Below are 25234 nucleotides of genomic sequence, written 5' to 3'. Positions count from 1 at the left end.
TCATAACAAATTCTGTTACGTTTTTACTGGGTCTGGGGGTTTAGCAGTATTTATAGGGATCATTGTAAACCCATTGTAGATCAGAAAACACAAGAATCATTAGATGTGATTCTCTTGTGTAGAAGAGAATTCTAATAAAGCTTCGGCCGTTTTGTGGAGTAGGCAAGTCGCCGAACCACGGTAACTCTTTTTCTTTCTCTTCTTCTTCTCCTTCCTGGTGTTTGCTCTCTTTTGTGCGTCTTTGTCTTGTTATTCCGCGCGATCTCTTTTCTCTCTTCCTCTTCTTCCGCGGTTCAGAAAGGTTGAGAGGTATTGCCCCCCTCTTTGCACAACATCTCTTAATTACAAATTTTATTTGAAGAAAAAATTTCTAAATAACTGAGTATCTTTACTGTTGCATTATAATCTGGGAATAATTTTATACTTATTTAAAATAATAATAACAATTCCAGTTGACCTCATTGACTATCACTGGAGTGACCGGGCAGGTCCTAAGAAAGTTTCTCACCGGTCACTAAGGTAAATCAGGAAGCGCATGTGACGGACAGGCCAGAAGTCCAACATCCTTTAGTTATGCCCCTCATTTAGAGAAAAAAATTTCTACAAATATATCATAGCTGAGGTTCAATCTATGAATATTTGGATGACAATCTGAATGCCCTACTTGACACCATAGTCCCAGAGACGATTTTACACTTATTTAAACCCCTTAAAATGTGAAAATCAAATAAAAAATATTTACCTAAATATTTAATCTTCGCATATTAGTAAAATAAATAAATATATAAATCTACCTCGTTAGCTACTAAAGGAAATAATTATTAATAACTATTATATTGTTGAACAAAATGATAGAGATCATAACCTTTGGCTGTACATGTATAAAAATATTTATTAGAATACAAGGAGAATGCATGCACTTGTTTGGCATCTCTCATGTGCATGATCCGGAGCTTGTGCTTGTAATGGTCCCATCACAGCCTTGATGATTCATGGGGATGGTCCCTCCTGGTAAACACCTAATTAAGTACACTAATAATTCGCAGTTGATCCCTTAGGAACATATATACCTCTTTATAACCATAACTCGATATTCATTGTCAGCAGGGATTTTCTTTTAAGTTTTATTCAATATATTGACACTCAGATTGCACAATTTATCTTTATAAAATTAACGAGAGATTCTAAATAATCCTGAAGATAAATGAGAGCATCAGCTTCCGTAAATATAGATTTTTTTTTTAAAAAAAATTATATTTTACTTAATTTTTTTTACATTAATTATCTTATTTATTTTCTAAATTTAAATTTCATTAATAATACTTTAGTGAAAGGATTCATTTCCTAAATATTAAAATATTATTTAATTTTAGAGAAAGAAAAAATATTATTTAATATGGGAGAAAGGAAAAAATATATTTAATTTGGGAGAAAAAAAATAAAGGAAATAGATTGAAGAATTAAAAATAGATATTAAATAGAAAGAAAGAAAAAATAATAAAAAATAGAATAGAGAGAAAAAATAATTAAAAAAGATAATGATAATAGAAAATTTATAGTGTGTAATAAAAAATAATTATTTAAATTTAATAAAGGGAATGATTTATTTAAATTTTAAAAATGTTATAAAGAAATTGATATGAATACTCCAAGTCTTCTCCTATCAAATACAGTCAAAAACACAATCTGAACTAAGTAATTATTTCTACTAAGCTCATTTTCCTATTATTATTTTTTCATTATTGCTCTCTAAATCATCTAATTATGTTAATTTGGTTTTCTTATATATAATTCAGGTATTTAATTTTTTTAACGAATTAATTATGGAGGAAATCGGTCTAGTACTAAAAAAAAATTTCTACCAACTATCAAGATCGAAAATCACTTCTAGAGACTCATTTAGACGATGCATATTTTTAAAGCAACTTTTTATTAAAGAAAAAATCTCTTATATAGTATATGCTTAGTTATTTGTTGGAGGGTGAACTCATTCTCTTTAAAACATTATTTGGGAATTCTAATGATTAATAAGGATTTGTGCATATAGTGCCACACGTACATTGAATCTAGGGTGTTCTCGAAATATTATAACAATATAAAACAAATAATTGCAGCAATTAGAATTTATCATTTCTAATGTATTGGAATGAGATGTATGATAAGGTGGTTCTAGTTTTGAAATCAGTCACTATGAGCTTGAAAGGTGCGTATGAGGAGCATCACACGTGGATGTCCTTTGGGAGACAACAAATTTAGTGAAATAAAAATTAAGTTAATGCTTAAATTTATTGATGTTTTATTTTAAATTTACCTACACTTTAAAAAAAATAATAATATGTATCTTATCCTTTTAAATATTTCTTTAAATTATTTGTTTTTTATAATTTTAAAGTTTTAATTTTATAAACCGTGGAGGACGTCTTAGAAAAGATAAGTAACACTTTAAGGCGTGAAATGAAATTTGCCATTTAAATTTCGGTAAATTAGAGACCTTTATCTCCACTTCTTACCTCTAAAATTTTATTTGCTTCAATTTCTTGTACAAATATCGTTATAGCATCCATATTTACTATATCTAAAATTTAGGATAAATGACCCATTTTATTAAATTTAGATAATCAATTTTCACTACACACTACATTAAATATCCTAAAATTTCTATCATCTTTAATTTTTTTTTTATTTTTTCTCTTTCTTCTATTTTTTATTATTATATTTATGGAATGAGTGGAAGGAGAGAGATTAAAAAGAAATATTATTTTATTTTTAGGGTAGAGTTTTCATTCTCTAAATTTAAAAAATCACTATTCATCAAATCTAAATTTAGGGAATGGATAGGGTAACTGATACAGAGGATTTTTAGTTAACCTATCCAAAAGTTAGGATAAAATCTTTGAATAGGGTAACTGATGTGGATACTCTTACCTAATTACCGCTCAGATTTTTTAAGTATAAAAAATCTAAAAATGAGTATAATTTCTCTTAAATTTAGCACGTTAAACTAGAACTGAGTATATATTTTGTATCAAATTAATCATAACATTTTTTCCGCTTAATATATTTCATCCCAAATTTTGTACTATTTAAAGAAAATCTAGTATATTTTTCATCAAATTAAATATCATTTAAACAAAATCTAATAATATTGTTCAATTTAATAAAAAATATACTAGATTGTAGTTTAATATATTAAATTTTTAAAAAATTATACTTATTTTTTAATTTTTTACCTAAAAATATATGTTATTTTTACATTTTTTATTTCTTTTTTATACCCAGAAATAGAGGTAATTAGATAGTATTCATTATATTTAACTAGTGTGATCGTGCACACGCGTTGCGTGTGTAATATAATAATATATAAATTATTTAGATCTTTGAAAATTCAAATTGTTTGAATTTTCTAGTGTCATCCTTATAAACAAAGAATTAATTATTTGGGTAAGATTCGTCAGACCCATGCAATAGTGACTACTCTAACGGGCTTCCCTATGTAAAAAAATATTTTAATTTAATATTATACTTGTCTTAGTAAAAAAAACTAAAAAAAGTATATTCTTTAACATTGTTGGCCTAAATTATTTATAGAAGTTTTTTTGATCATAGTATTGTTAATTTTAAGATATGGGACTAAAGAGAACTATATTTTTTTATATAAAACAATCAGAAAAATTCATAATAATATGTTGTAACTGAGTCTCAAACTATAGATCACTAATTGTTTCGCTTGTGGAATTACTAATAAACCTTGGAATTATTTTTAGTGTAAATAGAAAAAAAGATATTAACGTAAATACATTTTAGGCTTCATCAAAATTAGTTAGTAAAAGGGGAAGATTTTTAATAAAATAGTAAGATTATACGTAAAGTTTTGTTTGTGTGGGACTGCACGTAAATTTTTTCAAATTTTAAAATTTTGGTGCTGGGCTTCCTACTGGGTTGTTTCATATCGAGTTCTAGAAGCCCAAATGTGGTTTGACGGGTAGGCCCGTTTCGATTTGTCTATATATAAGAGCGCACTAACAAACCCTAATCTGATCAATTGTCTACTTCTCGCGGAAGAGCAGCAGCGCGGCGGCGTATTGTGAGGTAAGAGTATCGTTTTTCTCCCGAATCGTCTCGATATAACGAGTTCTAGTTCTAATCTGAGGTGTTTCTCTTTGATTCCCTGTGATTTCTCGTGTTAGATCGTGCGTGTAAGGTCGTCTTAACCTCAAAACAATGGCGGCGGTGGCGTATGGTGCAATGAAGTCGACTAAGATAGGGCTGGAACAGCCCCAGGAGGAGCTGCATCGTATCCGGATCACCCTGTCCTCCAAGAACGTGAAGAATCTGGAGAAGGGTGAGGCGTTGTCTGACCTCCGATCGGGTGGTTTACTCTCTTATCTTTCGTTTCTCGTTTCTGAATTTTGATCGTGTTTGTCTGTTCAGTGTGCGCGGATCTGGTAAGGGGTGCGAAGGACAAAGGGCTCAATGTTAAAGGGCCTGTTAGAATGCCCACTAAGGTTCTTAACATTACCACCAGGAAATCTCCTTGCGGCGAAGGTATTGCAATCTCTCTTTTGGATGGTTTTACACCTAATGCTAGTTTTTAATCACTGTTTTATTAGTGTTAATTAGTGTATATTGAGGAATATAGTGCACATTATGTTCAGTATATGTATGCTATAATCACTATATCCTGTAAAGCAACACTTTAGTTTGTATTATATGGCATAAGATTGTCTTTAGCACATCCAGTTCAAGATAAGGTACAATTAGCCTATCGGTTGTAGTAGTATAACACTATTATATATGTAGTCTAGTGATCATGTAATTTAAAGGATATCATCTATGGATAACACAGTTAGTCATTCTATTATCCGGTGGAAAATATCCATAAAGTACTGTGCGTTTTATCATTGCATTTAATAATTATTTGAGAAGCAGATCACTTCAATCATGATTGAATCTAGTGTGGAGAAACACCATGTGATGCTATATTTTTTTTTTTCATTCTTTGCTTGAGAAACACATGACAATGGTACTAGATTTGAAACTGTTACTCTATTAGTACTATCAACTCTGTATGATTAATGACATTTTCCAGTTAATGATAACCTCATCAGAAATTTCATGCCCACCAATCTTTACTATTGTTAGTTTTTTTTTTACTTTTGAAAACTATTTTTTATATATATTCAGTTTCATTTATATGCCTAATCTAAAGTGTACTCATCCACTGATGTTTTTCTAACAAAATAAAGATGTGAATGGTTTTGTGTGGGTTTGACTGTCTGTGCATATGATGATCAAGAAAGTTTAACACTGAGATATTCTCGATGAAGTGTCAAAATATCGAGCTTTTTAAAACTGATGCACAATTCAGAATCCTTCACTATCTCTGAAGCTTGGGTATAATGTCACTTCCAAATCTTCCTCTAATTTGAGTTTTTTTGTGGCTTGGTTTGAACTTCTGGACAAGTTTTGAATCTAGTAGTAACTAATAACTTTGTACTGCATTTACATCATTTAACAGAAAAGAGGTAATATTGTCATTTTAGCAATTAATTTGTATTAACATTCTACTTTAATTTCTATTTGATTTCATAAATTTAAGAATTGATATTGTTGCAAAAATGAACTTTCTAATTTACCTCTGAAAACTATATATATTTTGAATGCGGTTGGTCCTAATGGTTTGATTGTGTTAGTCTAGATGAATGCGTCTGTTCTTGTCAAATGGCTTGATAAGATTTGTTTGACCAATCCGGCTGAGGGGTTAGATAAAATTGGACCGTCAGATTATTTGGGTTGAGCGGATTAAGCTGGCTGACATGTTGAATTGGTTGGGTCTAGAGCGAAACTGTTAGGGCTTGTTGGCCGCTGAAAGGAGTGAATAGATGGGTAGGCCCTAGGAAAAGCTGATGTGCGTGTCCAATCAATTCGGTGCATTTCAATGACTTCGTACTACATTTATATTTTTTTAATATGTTGAATTCAATAATGAGAATGTTCTTACCTTTTGATGTTTCTCTTCAAGTAGACCTATTGAATTTGATATTGAATGAGCTCTGTTAAAGTGGAATTCAATATTGAACATTTTGTTATAGGAACAAACACATGGGATCGTTTTGAGCTCCGGGTACACAAGAGAGTCATTGATCTTCGTAGCTCCCCTGAGGTTGTGAAGCAGATCACTTCAATCACAATTGAACCTGGTGTGGAGGTTGAGGTGACGATCTCAGAATCATAAAGCCTGATAGTTATGTTCCTCGTTCCCAAACTTTCTATCATCTGTGCCTTTATGAAGTTTATATATTTTTGAGCCTTGGGTCAACTTCTCGCAAATTCATGTTCTCCATTGTGTCAGTTGAGTTTGTCATGCATGGCTAGGTCATGTTTCTAAAATTTTAGATTTTTATTATGACATTTTTTCAGTTTTAATGCCAGATGAATTATCATGTTAACGTTTTTTTATGCATTTTTTAAAATATGATTTTTGTTGCGCTTGCATTTTTAATAAGCAAACTAATATAGATCATTTTAACTGCGAATACAAGAAATAGTTTATATAACAAAAACTAATCCATATTCGACATTAATGGGTTACTAGCGATATTTGACATTAATGGGTTACTAACGGAGGCAAATAATTATGCTCGTCAATGATCCATGCCCATTATGGACAGTTAGTGGGCCATCGGACAACATTTTTCAGGGGCCGATCGAGCTATGCCAGAGTGTCTGGGTCCGGTTTTGTAATATCCATTTCATTATTTTAATAAAAATGCTTAAAATAATTTAAGTGCACAAAAAAAAAGTATTAATAAATGCAGATCGTAAAAAAACAAGGGTATAGTTAAAGAAGAAATGAAAAAAAAAAAGTTCAAGCCACAAATTAATAGGAAAAACGTCCAACATAAAAAGGTTCAATCAATATTCAACTAAGAGGAAACAGTAGTCCAGTTTACAAACAAAAGTCCAACGTGCTGATAAAGTCCCAAAGTTTTTTCATAATTCACGCAGTAGTGGCGGAGAGCATTACGTTCATACACATCTTCATCACCTGAAATTTGCCAAAAAAAAGATAAATATGCAATTGAACAAGCGAACAGCAATTCAGGACTTCTGACAAAGTTTATATATATATATATATATATATATATATATATATATATATATATTTGAATCAAAAGAATCCGGTGTTCATTGACCTTGTATCTGTCCAATCTATTTTATCCATGAACCAGACTACATATTTCGCTCCGGCAAAAGCAAAAATCTTCAATCTTTCTAATTACTAAGGCAACCAAAGGTATGCTTTTTTTCCCTTCTTTTTCATAATATATATGGCGAGAGCCTCATGCACTCAATTCCAATATACTTCAATTTGTCTGTGAATGCGTATGTAGATATTTATTTATGAAATTATTTATTCATATTCTATTCCTTACTCCATATAAAAATATTTGTTGATACTCTATTTCATTATATATATCGGAGTGATAGGTGGTCTGAGCACTTGAAAAGATGTAAGCACGCCAACCTAGCGAAGCTGGACATAAAAACAGAACTGACGGGATCAGATAACCCAGTCCAGACCAAATGAAAATGCGTATGTAGATATTTATTTATGAAATTATTTATTCATATTCTATTCCTTACTCCATATAAAAATATTTGTTCATACTCTATTTCATTATATATATCGGAGTGATAGGTGGACTGAGCACTTGAAAAGATGTAAGCACGCCAACCTAGCGAAGCTGGACATAAAAACAGAACTGACGGGATCAGATAACCCAGTCCAGACCAAATGAACTCATCAAGTGAGTTTAGGGTGGACCTGGGGAACCATATAAGCCCAGCAAACCATTGCTTATTACTTGGAAATAGTTACCATCTTTGTGGGGGCATTATTTCTTGTCTATTAACATTTCTATAAACCAATGACAGCAATAAAAAAAAACCATCTATTCCATTTTTTGCTATTGATTCCATTCCTATAAAAAACAAAGGTAGCAAGTGATTCAACGAATACCTGGAATAATCACCCAGATTGAGACCTAGATCTTGATCTGCAAGCAAAAATGTTCATCCGCTCATTGCAGTGAAATAAATAAGAATATCAATAAAATTCACTAGAAGGAAAAAATATGAAAAATAATTATACAGAACCACCTTGACAGTCTGGCTGGAAACGCAGATTTAGGTCGTGGAGAAGCAGACTTTGATGGTGATCTTGAACGTGATCGGTCATTTGATTTGCTGGAGATTTTTTTTTTTTTTTTTTTTTTAAAAAAAAACAGAACTAAAAATTTTTCATCGCCCCTAAATATTTGAGTATAATTAACACTAAAGCTGAGTTTTACTATGATGAAAAAAACCAAGAATTTCACCTCCGGCTCCTCCGTGGTCCTCTACTTCTACTGGGGCTCCGGCTTGAGCCTGGGCTCCTCGACTTACTTCGCTCGTAGCTTTTGACCTAGACATGCTCATCACAATCAAGCTAGATTAGTTCCAACAAGTTGCAGTCTGGTTTCATGAATCTCATCCACAAACTGATATATCACTAGACAAAAGAAAAAGGCAAGAGAATAGAAAACAAGAATATTATAATTTTCATCATTTAAATTCTCAAATATCTTGCTAGATTCTGATTCCTGTGTTTGAAACCTTGACTGTGTTATTATCATGTGATGTCTAATAATGACACCATTCAAAGTGTCTTTAAGAATGTCAAACCACAATTCAGCCATCAGGTAGTTCGAAACAGACTGATTTATCATGTTCTACGCCGTCCATTTAACACTAGATTAATCTCGTTGGTAGCATCCAAAGGTGGGAAAATTGTTTAAATTGAGATAACAAACTCAAATTTAAGATTTTAAATATGAATGACTAATCTAGTAAGTTAAGCTGCAATACTGCATCGTAGAAGACAATCAAGAATATTAGGAACTAATCTAGCGTGTGCAGAGACTGACACAAAGCCAAGGGTCAGGATGGCCGCACTCCCTAAAATATATTTTTTCTTATAAATCATTAAGAAAAAAGGGTGCAATTTCCCCCCTCAACTCATGATCTCATCATCATGTTTACTAGAATGCTTAACTAAAAATGCCAGTAATGAAATTTTCTAAACCTAGTATTCAACAAAAAAAAAAAACAAGTTGGACAAAGAATTCAGAAGAACGGGCTAAATAATTCATTATTGGTATATTCAGTAATTTTATATTTGCCATTACCAAACATACCCGAATGTAGGATCTTGACCAAGGATTTTTAAACTCCGTGTCATCAAGTTTACGAATCTGGGAAAAAGAAAATACACAATGTAACAACACATAATTAAAGGTAAATTTCAAATTCTACAACACTTTACAAAGTTTAAATTATATGCACTAAATTAGATTCATTTTAATATATATCAAATCTTTTTAGTTAAATATGACACCATTACTGAAAGTCTGAAACTAATAAATTGAGAACGTAATTTTTTTTGTCAAAATTGTAAATCAATTTGAGAACTTCATTTTAAAAATAGAATTCCATTCATAAGGATATAATAAAATTTCAATTTATTTATATTTTAATTAAAATGTACTTAAGTTTATTATTGATTTTATTACAATCAATTAAATTTTAACTTACTTCCCTAATCTGAAAAAATCTGATCTACGTACTAGAATTGAAATAATAAAAACTGTATATAATTGAAACATCAAATGTGCTATATTAAGTGCGAAGGAACATTCTTACAGCATATTTCATGTCTTCAGAATTTGTATAATCGACCAAACCCATAACACCTGAGGAACAAAATAGAAAAATAAACAAACTCAGAAGTAGTAAATTGGCCAGGCAAACAAATAAAAGAAATCAAGCGTCTAGACTCTAGTGCTATGTTCTGGTTAAATGCTTCACTACATGCAAACTTAAAAAATATGTACACTTTTCATTCTCCTTCATGGAGTTTGTTGTGTTTATTGTATGGAACTGAGAAAAGAAAAGATGAAATACAATGATTGTTTCATCTTGTTAACTTGCAAGGATATAAAGAAGAAGGAACTTAATTCCCTCTATTTCATCTTATTTTGTTTCCACCCAATTCAAGAAATGAACTGAAATGCAAATTTCATCTCATAAAGATGTAAATAAAATTGAAATATAGTGAAAATACAATTCATTTCTTTTCACTTAAATTATTTCATTTCTCTTATACTTCCTCCTCTAAGTAAACTGAACATTGTTTCATTTAAGCAGGCATAACAAAATTCAAATACGTAGCCAAAGTAATAAATTTGGCCATAGAGTTGTATTGAACACTATATGGAATGTTTAAAATGATCTCTATGTCTCAAATTTTGTTCACACGTTATTTGTAAAATCCAAAATTTCATGATCTAGTAACACAAAAAGAAATGAAAAGGTTTTAGGTTCACTAAAAAGTATCTGTAGAAAAGGCTGTTGAATGATAGCAAGTCAAAAAACATATGTTTTCATGTTATTTTCTTTAGGAAAATGTGCTTCATGTGTCACGGACAAAGCAGGCTGACTTTGCCAATTTATAGCATCTTCATTAAAAGAGTTCATATAGTTTATGATGAATGATTCATGTTTGCATTGCATAACATTCTATTGATGGGTCATTATATGTATTACAATAGCAGCAACAAGCATGTGTACCAACTATTTAGGGTGAACAACATTAAATTTTAACCCACAACTTTAAGTAAAGGATATATTGACAGCAAAGCTCAGATCATTTGGATCTAATATGTTTAATTGATACTTCAAAAAGAAAAGGAAAAAACTTATCCTCAATGTATCTGCAATTCAGTATTTAATTAAATCTCCAAATTATATTTTTTCCTATTTGAGTATATTGTTAATCTCTTTAAGTTTATCCCATATGCTAATTGTGTACATAAATATCGGGTGTGGGGTGTGTGTGGTGATTCAAGTCAAGTGACAAATGGTTGCCACTCAAAAAATGATTCACTAATTAGTTTCTACAATTTGTTCAATGCATAAAGGCACCAAGCATAATTAAGATAACCATTTGAAACATTTATTTTTTTCATAGTTATCATTGAAAGAGTGGAAAAAACAGTAAACTTCCTCAAGAGCTATGGTGCTTTTCACATTTTTCCAAACGCTATCTATCATATTGAAATAGAAACTAATTTACAATGGATATTTGAAACCTACCATCACCATCACGGAAAACTTGTGCAAAACATACATCCCCGGCCTTCCTCATGTGATCCTGGAAGTTGTAAGACCCAAAAAAAATTAGAAAAATTGTTTACATTATCTCTAAGGATTTTCCATACCTTAAGATCCTGCCATGAAGCTGAAGAAGGAAGTCCTCGGACCATCACTGTAAAAAGTAATCACAAATTTTGTAACACGCCAAGTAAAACACAACAATAAGAATCAACCTGTCAATGCAAAGTACCTCGATAATCTGAACGATGTGACACTCCTTGTTTGTTTCCCCCGCCTCCATGCCTAGTACCTCGTCCAGTTGGAAATGACTGCCCTCGACCACCATGGGCTAACTCAACCTGCATGGAGCAACATGAAAAAACTTAGTATTTGCATAGATTGTTCGAAACATTATAGAGAACTTAGTACCCTGAGACGATGACCATCAAAGTCATAGCCATCACGACCCCTCACTGCATCTTCAGCATCCCGTGAACTTCCAAACTATGAAAAATTTTAAGTTATAAAAGTTGTAACTGAAGGAAATGAAACACAATGCAGCTCAAGTTAAAAGTGCATACCTCAACAAAACAATAACCAGGAGGTCGAGGTGGATTCTTCAATTGAACTTCCACAATGCGACCATACTACAAGAACATATCAAAATAATAAGAACTGATTGTCTACAGTCTGAGACTAATCACAGCACAATGCTATGCAATACTATCCAGAAGATTCAAATCACAAATATTTCATGTCTACAAATATAAAAATAGCCACAAGTGTATGCAGTCACCTTATTCCATTTGCACACTTAACAATCTCTTGTTCTTACACAAATTAATGCCTCTAACAATCATAAAGATTTTTGACATAAAGCACAAGCACTCAAATAGAATCCACTGTTGCAAAAAAAAACATCTGCTGAAAAACAACTAGATTGAACATACTATACATCAAATATAGTAACATCAATGTTAAAGAACTCTAAAATGAGAATTAGTCATCATAAATGATAACTATTTTCAATGTTAATGAGTTCAATGTTTATTGCTAATTCTCTATAAGTCTGCGAAGAACATATGGATGGAATCTTAGTAGCAACTTACAAAAGAAATAAAGCACATGCAAGTTTACATTAATTCATGTGCTGATCAGCAACAGATGAAGAAATCAGTTTTAAATATGAACCTTGTAAAACAAATCTTCAACTTCTGATTCCCGGATATCTATAGGGAGGTTGCCCACATAAATTGTATGACTTAGTCGAGCACTCATGATCACCGCTGTAAATGTATGCCCTGTAAAAGAAAGCTTAGACATAAAAATGGTTTACTACTAAACTTGCACTAGGTTAGTCCTTCACTTCCATTAATGCTGATTTAACACAACAGACACTCATTTTGAGTTTTGACAATAAAGATGAGTAAAAAGGCCAAAAACTGTGAAGCAAACCAAGAAAGCAATTCTTGATGTGAATGGTGCTCCACAAGCTCCATTGCCCCCAAGCCCTCCACAATGCTCCAAAGCAACAATCAATGCAAATTATATGTAGGGTAAATCATCCACTTTAGACCTCCTCTGTGAATGCCAGAACCTCTCAAAAGTCCTAAATTCCAAATAGACTCCTCCCACTCCTCTATAGTACTATTGATAGCTCCAAAGCTCCCATTCCCAGCATACATCATCTATCATGAAGGATGTATGGGTATCAACGCATAGAGAAATGTTTATAATAGATCTATTCATTTACCTTTCAAGGTTTCTTCAAAGGATAATGACGAGTTTAAAACCTGAAACAATATAAAATAACAGCCCTTACTAGTTGTATAAACTAGCAAAAAAAAAAAAAAAAACACAATTATACTAGATGCTGGACTCCTGCAAAACAAGGTTAAAAAAGATAAATCCAAAAACTATCTGATGGCTAATTGTATAGGAAAAACAGGCAAAATCATATAATCGAGTAATTTTATGTGGTAGCATACTTTCTAAAACAGCAAGCTTGGTGAAATTTCGTCATGAAAAGCACTCAGGGGATGACATAAAAATCAATAAGCTACCAGGAAGAAACCAATGAGGATGTTGCGGAAGGAAAAATTCCGATCTCACAAAAAAACCCTAGGACGGGAATGATACTCAGAAACACCTACACAAAATCGACGTCGCATGAATCAATCCTCAAGCCTCAGATGCAATAAGTAAATCATAAACTGATCTGGATAAAAACAAATCTGGGGCGACAACACCACAAATTACACATGTCTAACACGTATTGCAAAGAAACCCCTGAAGGTGTGATCAGATCAAGCAAAACAACAGCTAATAAACAGAAAAATAAGGGGAAAAAAAAGGTCGTTCAAGAGAGCAAACCGAAAGAGGAATGTACAATCAATCTTCGACGAGCTCAAGCTCCGCCCTCTAACGCTCGCGATCGAGCCCTCGCTGGATGCAAGGCGATTCGAACCCGAGTGGGTAATTTATAGCGAGCGTCGGCGTGGAGTAGCACTAGTGATGGAGTGGGAGGGCGTGACGAGCACGTGCTCCTGTTTCGGGCCGAGAACCACCTATGAAGCCCACGTTGGCCCATATTATGGAAAGGACAATTTTGATGGTCATCGGCCGTTCAACAAGTAAACGGATGTCAAAATTATTTTTGCATTTGTCTTCTCAATTTCGTAAACAATCGAGTTTATATTAGATAAATTAACCAATGATTTTTTTTTTAATAAAAGGTTGATCTAAAATAGTTGAGTGTTAATCGGCTCCCTACTGTAATCACTTTCTTATTGATCTTAATAGCTTAGTAGCTGTCCCCGGGGTCATGATGTCATGGTAGGATATTAAAATTATCTCTCAAGCACCTGCGGTTCGTATTTACAGGAATTTTTCTTTCAAATGGGAAGCGTAATCAAAGGATGTTGGACTTCTGAGCTGGCCGTCACATGTGCTTTCTGATTTATTTGATGATCGATGAAAAATTTCTATAGACCGAATTGATTATCCTAGACTCGATATTATCCAATTTAATTAATTTAGTGAAAACTTCTGAATGATTGATTGACCTAAACTGGATAAAGTGCCAGACAAAATTAACCTTTTGTTAATTCTTAAAAAAAATCAGTGGCGAAAATAGCCCCATTTTGTCCAGACGGAGAGGATTATTCGATGGCATCGATGCTGACATCCGTCGAGTTAAATACGATTCATAGTTCAACCGAAGCAGCCGCCGACGACTCCGAGAGAGAGAGAGAGTTTCTACGAATTGGTCTGCTCACCACCTGTCCATGGTCGTCTCCGAGACCGCAAACGGCGTTGATCTGGCCGCCTATTCGGCGTCAGCCACCGGCGATCTCGACCGCAAGGAAGCGCCCGACTCCAATAAGTCCGTGGATCTCGCCTCCAGCGCTACAGTCGTCGCCGTCGGCGATTCTCTTCCCACCTTCCTCCCTCACCCCAATCCTAATGGCTTCCACCTCAAGGATCAGCAGCTGCACCGCGTCTCCAGTCCGGGGCCGGCCGCAGCGTCGCAGCGACCCCAGGGGTCGGAGCAGGAGATGAGGGATCTGGAGGAGCTCCTGTCGAAGCTGAATCCGATGGCGGCGGAGTTCGTTCCGCCTTCAATCGCCGGAGGTGGACTGGCCGCACCCTACGGAGGTCTTGGCGTTGGTTTTGGTGGCGGATTTTATGGGGGTGGATTTGGGGCGACCCTTGCTTTGGGAAATGGTGGCTTCGATGGAGGCAGTGGAAGGAGGGTATGGTCTTCTCCTCTGTTATTTTATTCTTTTACTCTCTTTGTTAATTTCTTATTAGGCTTAATTTGTTCGATTAGAACAAAAACGGATACGGTCAGGGGAATCGTCGGATGAATAGCCGGACGAGTCTGGCACAGAGAGATGAGGTGATCAGAAGGACTGTATACGTTGCAGATGTAGATCGTCAGGTGAAGAGGCTTTGAGACATTCTTCTTTTCAATTTTGGCTCCGGGGTGGCAATTTATCTCTCGGAAAATGTTATTGGTGAACTAGGATGTGTTTTATACTTTTTGTATCCTCTTCCTTTTTGCTGTTGTGCTGCTGTCACATTTTTGGAAGGATGGCTTTTGATTATTACAGGTTTCATAGAGTCCTCGGAAAATGTTATTGGTGAACTAGGATGTGTTTTATACTTTTTGTATCCTCTTCCTTTTTGCTGTTGTGCTGCTGTCACATTTTTGGAAGGATGGCTTTTGATTATTGCAGGTTTCATAGAGTCCTGCAGGGATTGAATTTATCTAAGCAAGCTGAGTCAAATGGGGTTGTGCGCCCATAGATATTGGCTCATGCAAGTGCAATTTTTGAGCGAATATTTAACTGTAGATTTTGAAGAAACGGATTATTATTTCACCAAATGTCCTTAGTCACAGGAGCACAAGATGGGATGAAATGGGCATGCAATGTTGGGTAATCTGTAAAGGGTGGAACCGTGGAAGTCATGCACTGGAAGAGATTCAGTAGATCTAGATTTTTCTAAATTTTGGTTACAAAACTTGGTTGAAAGATATTTGGATGCTACATTGTCTTCAAACATGTGTTGTCCATATACCTACATGACCGTTTTATGATAAACTAGCTTCAAGAAATTGTTTCAAATTTTAGATAGATTGAGATTCAGCAAGGCATCTTGCTAAGTGTCTGTGGCTCTAGGATCTCGAAAACCAACAATATAGGCATACCATTCTTCTCAATTTACAGAAGTGTTACATGTTAGGGCTTTAAGGGCTTGTCATGGGGTCCTTGGATGCATAACTTCTGACCAATTCAATTTTTTTTTAGCCAGATTTGTTTGATGCTTTGAATGTAAATAGGAATTTTAAATGTGGAGGATGACCCAGGTGGTAATGGCTGCTTAATAATCAACAATGAAGTTCCTTCATCTAAAATCATAAAATCATAAGAAAGAAGTAGAGCTATACCTTCGAGCCATGACTAGAAAATCTTTTTTTTCCTATATCTATCATTACAACCTTATAAAGAAGAAAGACTATTGATTCCTTGCATTTTTTTTTTTTTTTTTTTTACTTTGTTTTTTTTTTTATTTTGCATTTTGCATTTTTTAAGGGCCGACATATCCATAGAATGTAGACTAACATAATCGTCAAAAGATGTATACATTTTCAGATGAATAACAGGGAAGCTACTAAGATTGCAACATTGGCAAAAATGAATCTACAACTAGGAATCTAGGATCCACAATCTTTTATTTCACTCATTCTTTTGTTCTATTGATTTAATATTTTATCCATAGTTTTTTTAGGGGTTTGTAAATCTCCTAATGCATTCACAGGAGGAGTGAACTTAAGCAAGCATGCCTTTGATAATGTGTGATATCATGCAGTTCTGGTCATGGTGGATATCATGCTTAGAGTTTCTTGTCCATGTAGGTTTTGATTTACTCTTATTTTGATATTTTAGAAATGCATAAGAATTACACTAAGAAACATGTTTTAGAATATTTAAATTGAGCTAATGTTGTTTCATAGTTGATGGATTTTTGCATTGTCGATTAAGAGTTTTTTAGCTTATTCTGTCACTTCATCATATGTAGTTTAATGTCAGATTGTACAAACCTTCCACTTGCAATTTAAAACGTGGCTAAAATAGCTAAAACTTTTGTGCCTCGGATATGTAGGTTACTGAAGAAGAGCTTGCAATACTTTTCAACCGCTGTGGGCATGTAAATAAATTAATGCTTTTCTAGCCACTTCAATTTGATTAATATGTATAAAATGTAAGATCATTTAATCTTTCAGGTTGTTGACTGTCGAATGTGTGGGGACCCAAAAACTATTCTTCGGTTTGCTTTCATAGAATTTGAGGATGATGGTAAGTTATGGTTCAGTGTATTTTACATCTTATTCTGCAACTAAATTGATTTGATACTTCATGTTCTTTTCGTTATTTGTGATTATGCAAATCCAGAGAGTGCAAGAGCTGCTTTAAATCTGTCAGGAGCCATGCTTGGGTCTTACCCTCTTAGGGTGCTTCCTTCAAAGACTGCAATTGCGCCTGTGAACCCTACATTTTTGCCAAGCGTATGAGAAATCAGTTCATCAATATCATCTCATGCATCTTGTGTATTGCAATTGTTTTATATTTGATTGCTTAGCTTTCCTCTGGTTTTAGTCGGATGATGAACGCGAGATGTGTTCAAGGACTGTATACTGCACAAATATTGACAAGAAGGTAGGTGATACATTCTGATGTTGGTCAATCCATCATTCTCATAGCAGTTTAGTACAACTTCTTTTATAGTTTACAAATTAGTTAATTTTAAATAGTTGTTGTTTAGGTATTTCATTCTCCTTGGGTTAGTTAAGCTGTGAACATTAAGTTGGAAACGACAATTTGTCCATTACTTTGACAAACAAAGAACTTTGGTCTGATATATGGATAAATATTTCATTATGGTCTAGACTTCAGTTTTTCACTAAACAATGCCAAACTCAAACCTGATACTTGAATAGTTATAATATTTCTGCACTGCAGTATTGTTTCCGTTACAATTGCATTAGCTATGTGTTGATCACTAGCTTCTCTGTTGTCAGTCACTACAATTTTAGGTGCCTCTTGAACATAAAAATTGCAGTTTATTTTCACTTTTTTTTTGTATCTCTTGTACTTGATTTCTCCACCTTTTATTTCTCCCTTATATGTTGAAGAACAACCATCTCCATTGCATTGAAAACTCCTATCTTTCCATCATGGAGAATATAGCAAAAAGTTACATAAATTCATATGTAATCCCTCCAATCGCTTTTAACTATTGTATGCCAATTGGTAAGACATATGGACCTAAATGTAAGTTCCATATTTAATGCTAACAAACCATAAGTGTAATATACATAGGAAAAGAGCGCACTCCATGTACAAAAAAAATGTAAACATGTAAATATTCATTTTTAATATATATACATAAGGGTGGTTAATTTCCCTTCTGTTGCCCTAAAAAGAAAATTGCAGCACCGCCTATTTGTTCTAAATCATGCCCATTGAGAAAGATTTTTCTTCCCGGCTTTGTTTTCTTGGTTTCTTTTGTCTGAGCATCATGTGCCTCAATGCGTTCCTTGTTCTTACGGTATTATATTTTCAGGTTTCTCAAGCAGAAATTAGACTTTTCTTTGAGTTTTTATGTGGAGAGGTTTGTTTCCTCTGTTCATAGTCATTTTCACTCTTTGAAAGCATTTCTGGTTAGAATAATTTCCAATACAAATCATGATTCTTATGCTTCAGGTTTACCGGCTAAGGCTTCTCGGAGACCAAAATCATTCTACTCGGATCGCTTTTGTTGAGTTTGTAAGGGTTAGTATTACTTGTTTGACTGGTTAGACTATATGATGCCCTTTCCTTGATTTTCATGTATTTGGACAAGCAATTTATCAAATACAAATATAAACTTAGATCTAGTGTTCTAAATGGCGGCCGAGGTGGTTGCCTACGCACCGCTTAGGCGGCAGGCATCAACCGCATTGTCTTTGCCTAAGGCAGTGCTTTAGGCGGTAACTCACCTCCTTGTAAGCAAGCGTCACTCAAGCTCGGCAATGGGCCATGATGCGTCTCCTAGGCTCGGGGCTTCGCCCGGGCCCATCGGACGCTTTGCCAAGCTTGGCGATGTATTTGGATGCTTCACGTGATCACGACGACGCGTCAACTCGTCGCTTGGCAAAAATAGGGTACGTGGATAAGTTGTAAGTTATATTTTAATTAAATAACTTTAGGTTAATAATTTTAATCAACTCCTAGCTACGATTGAAATAATTTAAATAACCTTAATTAAAGTCTAATAAAATTATTCCATTAATTTATATATATATATATATATATATATATATATAGATTAAATATTTAATTTTAAATTAATATATTTTATTAAAAGTAATATTATAAAAAATAATGATTATTTATAATATTATATATAAAAATAGTAAAAAAAAGTAACCTCCTAAGCAGCCAAGGTGGTAGGTCTCACCACCCCGCCACCACTTACCGTCATTTACATCATTGCTTAGATTGAAGAAAAGGAAGAAATCATGAGAGTATGTGAGAATTAAAAAATAGGGAATTTTATTTTACTGCATATGATTTTTTTTACTTTTTCAAAATGCTTCCCAGAGTTTGAAGTTTGCCAAAATGGCCTGGAGAGTTATGAAATTCTTGTTATTTTAGACCCAACCACTAACACCCTTAATTCAACAAAATGATGGCCTGACAAGCGTGTGGACTCATTTTATTTGAGTTAAAAACTGCCATGTTGTTACCATTAAGTCGATGAAGGTTCCGTCTACAACTGCATGATTTGGTGGCTTTAATCCAGGCTGGCTGATGTGGCTATTAGGGGAGTCTTCATGTGAAATTGCACGAAGGGCATTTCTTTCATGCTAGATCTATCCCCTTAGCATGGCATCAAACTCTTGCAAATGTGCCCCAATGCTACACTGTTACAATGTTATTGTATTATTTCATGCCGGTGCTCCCACTATCTTATCAACTGCTTTAATACGTTGAATATTCGCCCGAACTTGCTTTTTTAGGCTGCTCTTCAACTGCTTGAATATTCAATCACAGAATGAGACATAACAAAATTTTGAACTTTGTTTTTTTTTATCTCATTCACTTTGATTATGAAATAGACCTAGACATCATAGCCTCTTGCAATACAAGATAAGGCTGAGTACACCCATCCTTGGGACCCCACATTGGTGGGAATTTCATGCACCGTGTCCTTTTTTTTCACTTTGATTATGAAATGCTAGTGTCAAAACTTGAATCTTGTTGCTTGAAACTCTTTCTCCAGGCTGAGTGCGCAACTAATGCTTTGAGCTGTAGTGGAGTTGTCTTAGGATCCTTGCCAATCAGGTACATTTTTATATATGTATCCATATTCAGTTTATCGGTTTAATGTGAGAAATAGAAACCAAATTGAAATATTTCATGTTTTAAAATTCAATTTGAAATTGAACCATTTCGTTTTAGTTAGAGAGAGAGAGAGATGTTTGTTAGCCTACGGAGTGTATACCGAACGGATGTTTAGGCTAACAAAAGTTTATATATATATATATATATATATATTCCAAGCAAATTGAGGACACTAATAACTTCTGTTGAAAGTTAAGATTTATGTTAATTAGTGAATATAACAAGTAAACAGAAATAAAAAATTATAATTATTAGCATACTAACTTATATACACACACATATAGATATTATAGAACCTCAATAAGACTGAAAAATATTGTAATACCAATCAAAATCATACTAATTATCATATTAACTTAATGATATATACACACACATCTTATAAAACCTTAATTGTTTGTTTTTTTTTAACCGTTTGTATCTGATCAAACCAAAACCAATAATGCCCATTCTTGAAAATCAAAATTAAACCATTAAACTTATAATATAAAATTTTCTATTTGAATCACTTTAGTTCAGTTGGGTTTATTGGTTTCGAGGTATATAAGCCTACTCTTATCCAATATCATTTTTCAGTGACTTAATTTCTTCAATCAGTTGAAACAACCATCCTAAACTAAGCCAACTGTTGATCTTGCAGGGTGAGCCCTTCCAAGACTCCTGTGCGCCCTCGTTCTTCTCGCCCGCCCCTGCATTGAATCTTTGTGGGTTGAAGAAACATTCCATAGCAATACTACAATAGATGCGCACACATGAAATTTATGATACATTCTGGCTCTAAAGTTTATTTCTTTCTTACGAAGAAGAGACACTTATTGCACATGGGGCTTTGGAATTTTTATATGATGCAACCTTGTCGAAATTTCTCACGTGCAATGTAAGTGGTCAGCTCTATAATTTTTTCTTTTTTTTTCAGACTGTTTTTATTAGTTTTATCCCCACCATATACAAGTTAAATCTCGTTGGAGATTGAGACGTCTGTTTTTTTTTTTTTTTTTTTTTTGACACTGATGAAAACTATGCATCTTGGTGTTGCTACCTGCTCTTTAGTCTTGATTCTGAGTACTGATCTGTCGAAAGAAGTTCAAGTCGACTGCAGCAGAAGAAGTCATTGTGGATGTCAAGCCCGAACGGAAAATTTAAAAATAGAGCATTGTATTAAGCCTTTAATAGCCAATTCTGAAAAATATGATTTAGAGGCATTTGAACTTTCAATAGCTACGGGTCAAAAGTAATGAATTAAATCAAAATGCTCCTTTTTGTTTTTTTTAGCATTTTACCCCCAAAAAAAGTTTTCGTAATTGGTTGTATATAGAAAAAAATGTAATTTGTACATTTGAAAACCTTAAATTTTTCTTATTTTAAATTTTGAGACATTTCAAACTTTTTGAAGCAGAAAAATATATTTGTTAACTTTAAAATGTATTATAATTTAATTTACAAACTAACTTGTACTACATACAATTATTTGGAAACACACTGAGAAAACTTTTTTACATAAAACAAAATAAGACATTTTTATTAAAAAAAAAAAGAAAAAACAAAGAACATTGCCAACTGGCACGGCGGCACCCCAGCATATGATACAATAATAAAAAAGTTGCATGCATTCAGGATCGGTTATAAACTTACCAATTTACTAACCTTCACAAACTATTCGGTAAAAGGTGAATATTTTCACTTTATAGTATTGTCATCCATCTATCTCAGGATTAAATACAGAATAGATAAATTATGATGACTTAACAAATAATAATAGTTCTGGTAAAAATTTAAGTCGTGTAAATTAGATTGAAGAGTCATATCTTTATTTTTAGTGTCATCGGTTTAATCTTTATGGAAGAAGATGCAGTAAAAATGAAAGTCTTCCAAAGGACTTAAGGGATGATGTCGTTGTAAAACCTTTTGTCAATGGGAACAAGAAACTATGTCAAGATTATTCCCTAAGCTCTTCGGAACCAACCCTATATATAGTGAACGTTTATTATTAGTCCATCGATAATAATAGATGTCAGACTATAAGTCCATATATATACTGAACATCTATTATCAGCAAATAGATGATAATAGATGCAGGACTATATGTTCTATACATATGAGATCCACATCCAATTACCCGAAACCCACTAGGCATAAGTTAAATCATTTTAAAGGGTTCGGATTGTATTCACGTGTGCAACTTACAAATAAATCCACCTAATAGGGATAATTAATTCCAACAATCTCCTACTTGAGTTATATATGAGTTGTATGTGAAATACAAGTAAAACTTTAGTTGATATCAAACTTTATTGCCACAAAATACCCTTGTAAACAATATGGTCCATTAACTTCATTGGTATTGAACTAAAGAGGTCATAGCTACTGTATATGATCGTAACAAGCCCCAACAGTAATCACAATACCAATGTCATTAATGACATAGATAAGATGTGGATGTGTGGAGTGGAAATTACATGAAATGTGATCAATCAATGACAATTTTTAACTGGTCCTAAGATGACCTCAAAAAAGGTCAGATCATATTTGCAAAATATTTTATGCTAAACTGCAATAGCAAATTGTGATCAACTTTATGATTCCAAAAGAAATTTTTATCATATTTACAAATATCAAATGCTAAACAGCAATAGTAAATGATGATATCACAGTCAAAGTGTCAAACAAGCATATAAATTCTCATTAATGTTTTGAACTTTAAGTACGTACAATAATCAAAACAAATGTTTATCTTTATTAATCAACATAGAGCAATAAAAATAAATACAGACTCCTACTAGATGAGTTTTTCTTCCATAAGAAGAACTCTCATATCCACAACATACGCATGAAACACCTTAGGCACCAAGCTGTTGGTGAGTAGATCGGCCAACATGAAATATGTTCTGATGTGCTCTACCATAATCTGACAACTCTGAACTTTTTCTTTAACCGTTAGAAACTTGATGTCGATGTGTTTAGACTTCGACGAACTACGGTTGTTCTTGGCATAAAGTTCTATGACTTTATTATCACAGTAGATCCTCAGTGGCCTATCAATATCATCAACAATCTGTAATGTTGTAATGAAGTTCAGCATCCAAATCTCGTAATTGGATGCTTCATAACATGCTATTAACTCCGCCTCCATAGTAGAAGTGGTTACTAGCGTCTGATTGACGCTCTTCCAAGATATAGCCTCTTCAGCAAACATGAAAATATAACCCGAAGTAGATTTTCTGCTATTCAAGCATCCAGCAAAATCAGAGTTTGAATATTCAATCACCTCCAGATGATCTTATCTCCGATACGTGAGTATATGTCCTTTAGTTCCCTGTAAATACTGCATCATTCTCTTTTATCGCTTTCCAGTGTGACGGTCCTAGGTTACTAATATATCTGCCTAACATCCCCACTATAAATGTTATGTCTGGTCGAGTACAAACTTGTGCATATATGAGACTTTCCACTACTGATGTATATGGGAATTGCTCCATCTTCTTTATTTCAAGTTTAAGCTGTGGACACTGCTGCAAGCTGAACTTGTCACCTCTTGACATAGGTGTGTCATCGGGTGTACAATTCTGCATACCATACCTTATAAGTACCTTTTCAATATAGGCATGTTGTGAAAGTCCAAGAATGTCTCTTGAATGATCACGATAGATCTATATGCTTAAAACAAAAGATGCTTCACCAAGATCTTTCATTTCAAAATTACCAGATAGAAATAACTTAATTTGAAGCAAATCCTTATTATTGCTCGCAAGCAATATATCATACACATACAAAACAAATATAACAAACTTGCTCCCACTGAACTTGACATATGTGCACTGATCAACGAGGTTATCTTTAAATCCAAATGAGGTAACCACTTGATCAAATTTCCGGTACCACTGTCGGGACGCCTGCTTTAAAGCATAAATGGACTTCTTTAATTTAGATACTAGGTGCTTTAAGTCCTTAGACTCAAAGTTCTCTAGTTACACCATATATATAAACTCATCCATGTCTACATTAAGAAATGCAGTTTTTATGTCCATTTGATGTAGCTCTAAATCATAATGAGCTACAAGTGTCATGATTACCCTAAGGGAGTCTTTCATCGACACAGGGGAGAAAGTCTCCTTATAATCAATGTCTTCTTTCTGAGTGAATCCTTTGGCAACAAGACGAGGTTTATACTTTTCGACATTGCCCCTTGAATCCCGCTTGATTTTAAATATCCATTTACAGCCAACGGGCTTCTTTCCTTCAGGCAATTTGACAAGTTCCCAAACGTCATTGTCCGCCATAGACTTCAACTCTTCTTGCATGGTGTTAACCCACCTTTTAGGGTTAGAACACTATTCGACTTCTTATAAAGATGTAAGATCACTCTCCAACCCTATGTCAAAATCATACGCTTAGAGATAAATATAATCACGAGAATTCGTGGTTCTCCGTTCCCTTGTGGATCACCTTAAAGGCACTTGTGCTTGAGGTGATTGAGGTATTTGCTCATCAATATGAGACAATACTTCAATTTTAGTGGTAGGTTCCCCCAATTGCATTGGAGATGTCATGAGAATATCTTAGTTCACTACGCTCACTAGATATGTGATACCCATAATGTGCGGTTACCATACCGCTACTGATCGCACTAGTAGTAACTACAGGAGGATCACCAATGTTTTCCTTAAAAGACATTTCCCTGATTTTATTACTCCCTCTATCCTAAAAAAACTTGGCATTTCTCGTTTCGAATAAGGATAGAGGGATCATAAAATTTATACCCTCTTGACTTCTCAGAGTATCCTACAAAATTATAGCTAACTGTTCTTTGAGTCCAGTTTCCTTTCATTAGGCTTGTAAGACCTAGTTTCAGCTGGACACCCCAGACATGTAAGTGTCTAATTCTAGGCTTCTTACCCGCCCACATCTCGAATGAGGTTTTAGTTACTACTAGGTACTCTATTGAGTAGGTAAACTGCAGTCTTAAGTGTTTCACCCCACAAGGATTCTGCTAGAGAAGTGAAAGTCATCATACTTCTTACCATGTCTTTTAGAGTTCGATTGTGACGCTCAGCTACACCATTATTACTGGGTGTATCAGACATGGT

The 25234-nt window shown here is 33.8% G+C and overlaps 3 protein-coding genes and 1 non-coding gene across 11 annotated transcripts; 3 read left to right on the top strand and 1 right to left on the bottom strand.

Annotated features, from left to right (window-relative positions):
- The first annotated feature begins 4021 nt into the window (after positions 1–4021).
- On the top strand, positions 4022–6449 carry LOC122022752 (40S ribosomal protein S20-2-like). The gene is made up of 4 exons (XM_042580851.1): positions 4022–4089; positions 4188–4342; positions 4432–4545; positions 6093–6449. The coding sequence occupies exons 2-4, from the start codon at positions 4222–4224 to the stop codon at positions 6233–6235; spliced, it is 378 nt and encodes a 125-aa protein (XP_042436785.1). The 5' UTR covers positions 4022–4089; positions 4188–4221; the 3' UTR covers positions 6236–6449.
- On the top strand, positions 5279–5362 carry LOC122025805. Its single transcript, XR_006123832.1, has one exon. It is a non-coding gene; the product is annotated as a small nucleolar RNA SNORD36 (small nucleolar RNA).
- Positions 6450–6853: 404 nt separating the features above from the next.
- LOC122022750 (serine/arginine-rich splicing factor SR34A-like) lies at positions 6854–13681 on the bottom strand. 6 transcript variants are annotated; one of them, XM_042580849.1, is made up of 15 exons: positions 13570–13651; positions 12950–12989; positions 12652–12884; positions 12388–12497; positions 11778–11843; positions 11626–11700; positions 11447–11555; positions 11322–11368; positions 11197–11254; positions 9745–9794; positions 9240–9296; positions 8382–8467; positions 8164–8250; positions 8024–8060; positions 6854–7048 (listed from the first exon to the last, which is right to left on the bottom strand). In XM_042580849.1, the coding sequence occupies exons 4-14, from the start codon at positions 12472–12474 to the stop codon at positions 8033–8035; spliced, it is 750 nt and encodes a 249-aa protein (XP_042436783.1). In that variant the 5' UTR covers positions 12475–12497; positions 12652–12884; positions 12950–12989; positions 13570–13651; the 3' UTR covers positions 6854–7048; positions 8024–8032. The 6 variants fall into 6 exon arrangements, with proteins under 6 accessions (XP_042436783.1, XP_042436784.1, XP_042436782.1 ...); XM_042580850.1 differs by having other exon boundaries at positions 13586–13649; XM_042580848.1 differs by lacking the exon at positions 12652–12884 and having other exon boundaries at positions 13570–13681.
- Positions 13682–14379: 698 nt separating this feature from the next.
- On the top strand, positions 14380–21367 carry LOC122024136 (polyadenylate-binding protein-interacting protein 11-like). 3 transcript variants are annotated; one of them, XR_006123342.1, is made up of 11 exons: positions 14381–14951; positions 15029–15139; positions 16867–16911; positions 16988–17060; positions 17157–17269; positions 17361–17420; positions 18328–18375; positions 18468–18536; positions 20029–20090; positions 20791–21027; positions 21201–21367. XR_006123342.1 is itself a non-coding variant. In XM_042582692.1 (10 exons), the coding sequence occupies exons 1-10, from the start codon at positions 14484–14486 to the stop codon at positions 20846–20848; spliced, it is 1107 nt and encodes a 368-aa protein (XP_042438626.1). In that variant the 5' UTR covers positions 14381–14483; the 3' UTR covers positions 20849–21123. The 3 variants fall into 3 exon arrangements, 2 of the variants coding, with proteins under 2 accessions (XP_042438627.1, XP_042438626.1); XM_042582692.1 differs by lacking the exon at positions 21201–21367 and having other exon boundaries at positions 20791–21123; XM_042582693.1 differs by lacking the exons at positions 20029–20090; positions 21201–21367 and having other exon boundaries at positions 14380–14951; positions 20791–21123.
- The last annotated feature ends 3867 nt before the right edge of the window (positions 21368–25234 follow it).

This window comes from Zingiber officinale, chromosome 9B (assembly GCF_018446385.1).
Source record: "Zingiber officinale cultivar Zhangliang chromosome 9B, Zo_v1.1, whole genome shotgun sequence".
Classification (NCBI taxonomy): domain Eukaryota; kingdom Viridiplantae; phylum Streptophyta; class Magnoliopsida; order Zingiberales; family Zingiberaceae; genus Zingiber; species Zingiber officinale.
This window is presented reverse-complemented; position numbering and strand designations above follow the sequence as displayed.

Excerpts from the sequence above, each read along its gene's own strand:
- LOC122022750 (XM_042580845.1), bottom strand. Across the intron at positions 8,468-9,239 it reads GGTCAAGATCCTACATTCGG|GTCAAAAGCTACGAGCGAAG; the intron begins GTATGTTTGGTA and ends GAGCATGTCTAG. Across the intron at positions 8,251-8,381 it reads GGACCACGGAGGAGCCGGAG|CAAATCAAATGACCGATCAC; the intron begins GTGAAATTCTTG and ends AAAAATCTCCAG.
- LOC122024136 (XM_042582692.1), top strand. The coding sequence starts at position 14,484 with ATGGTCGTCTCCGAGACCGCAAACGGCGTTGATCTGGCCGCCTATTCG. Across the intron at positions 15,140-16,866 it reads TTGCAGATGTAGATCGTCAG|GTTACTGAAGAAGAGCTTGC; the intron begins GTGAAGAGGCTT and ends TCGGATATGTAG. Across the intron at positions 18,537-20,028 it reads CTTTTGTTGAGTTTGTAAGG|GCTGAGTGCGCAACTAATGC; the intron begins GTTAGTATTACT and ends CTCTTTCTCCAG.
- LOC122022752 (XM_042580851.1), top strand. The coding sequence starts at position 4,222 with ATGGCGGCGGTGGCGTATGGTGCAATGAAGTCGACTAAGATAGGGCTG. Across the intron at positions 4,343-4,431 it reads CGTGAAGAATCTGGAGAAGG|TGTGCGCGGATCTGGTAAGG; the intron begins GTGAGGCGTTGT and ends TTGTCTGTTCAG. Across the intron at positions 4,546-6,092 it reads GAAATCTCCTTGCGGCGAAG|GAACAAACACATGGGATCGT; the intron begins GTATTGCAATCT and ends ATTTTGTTATAG.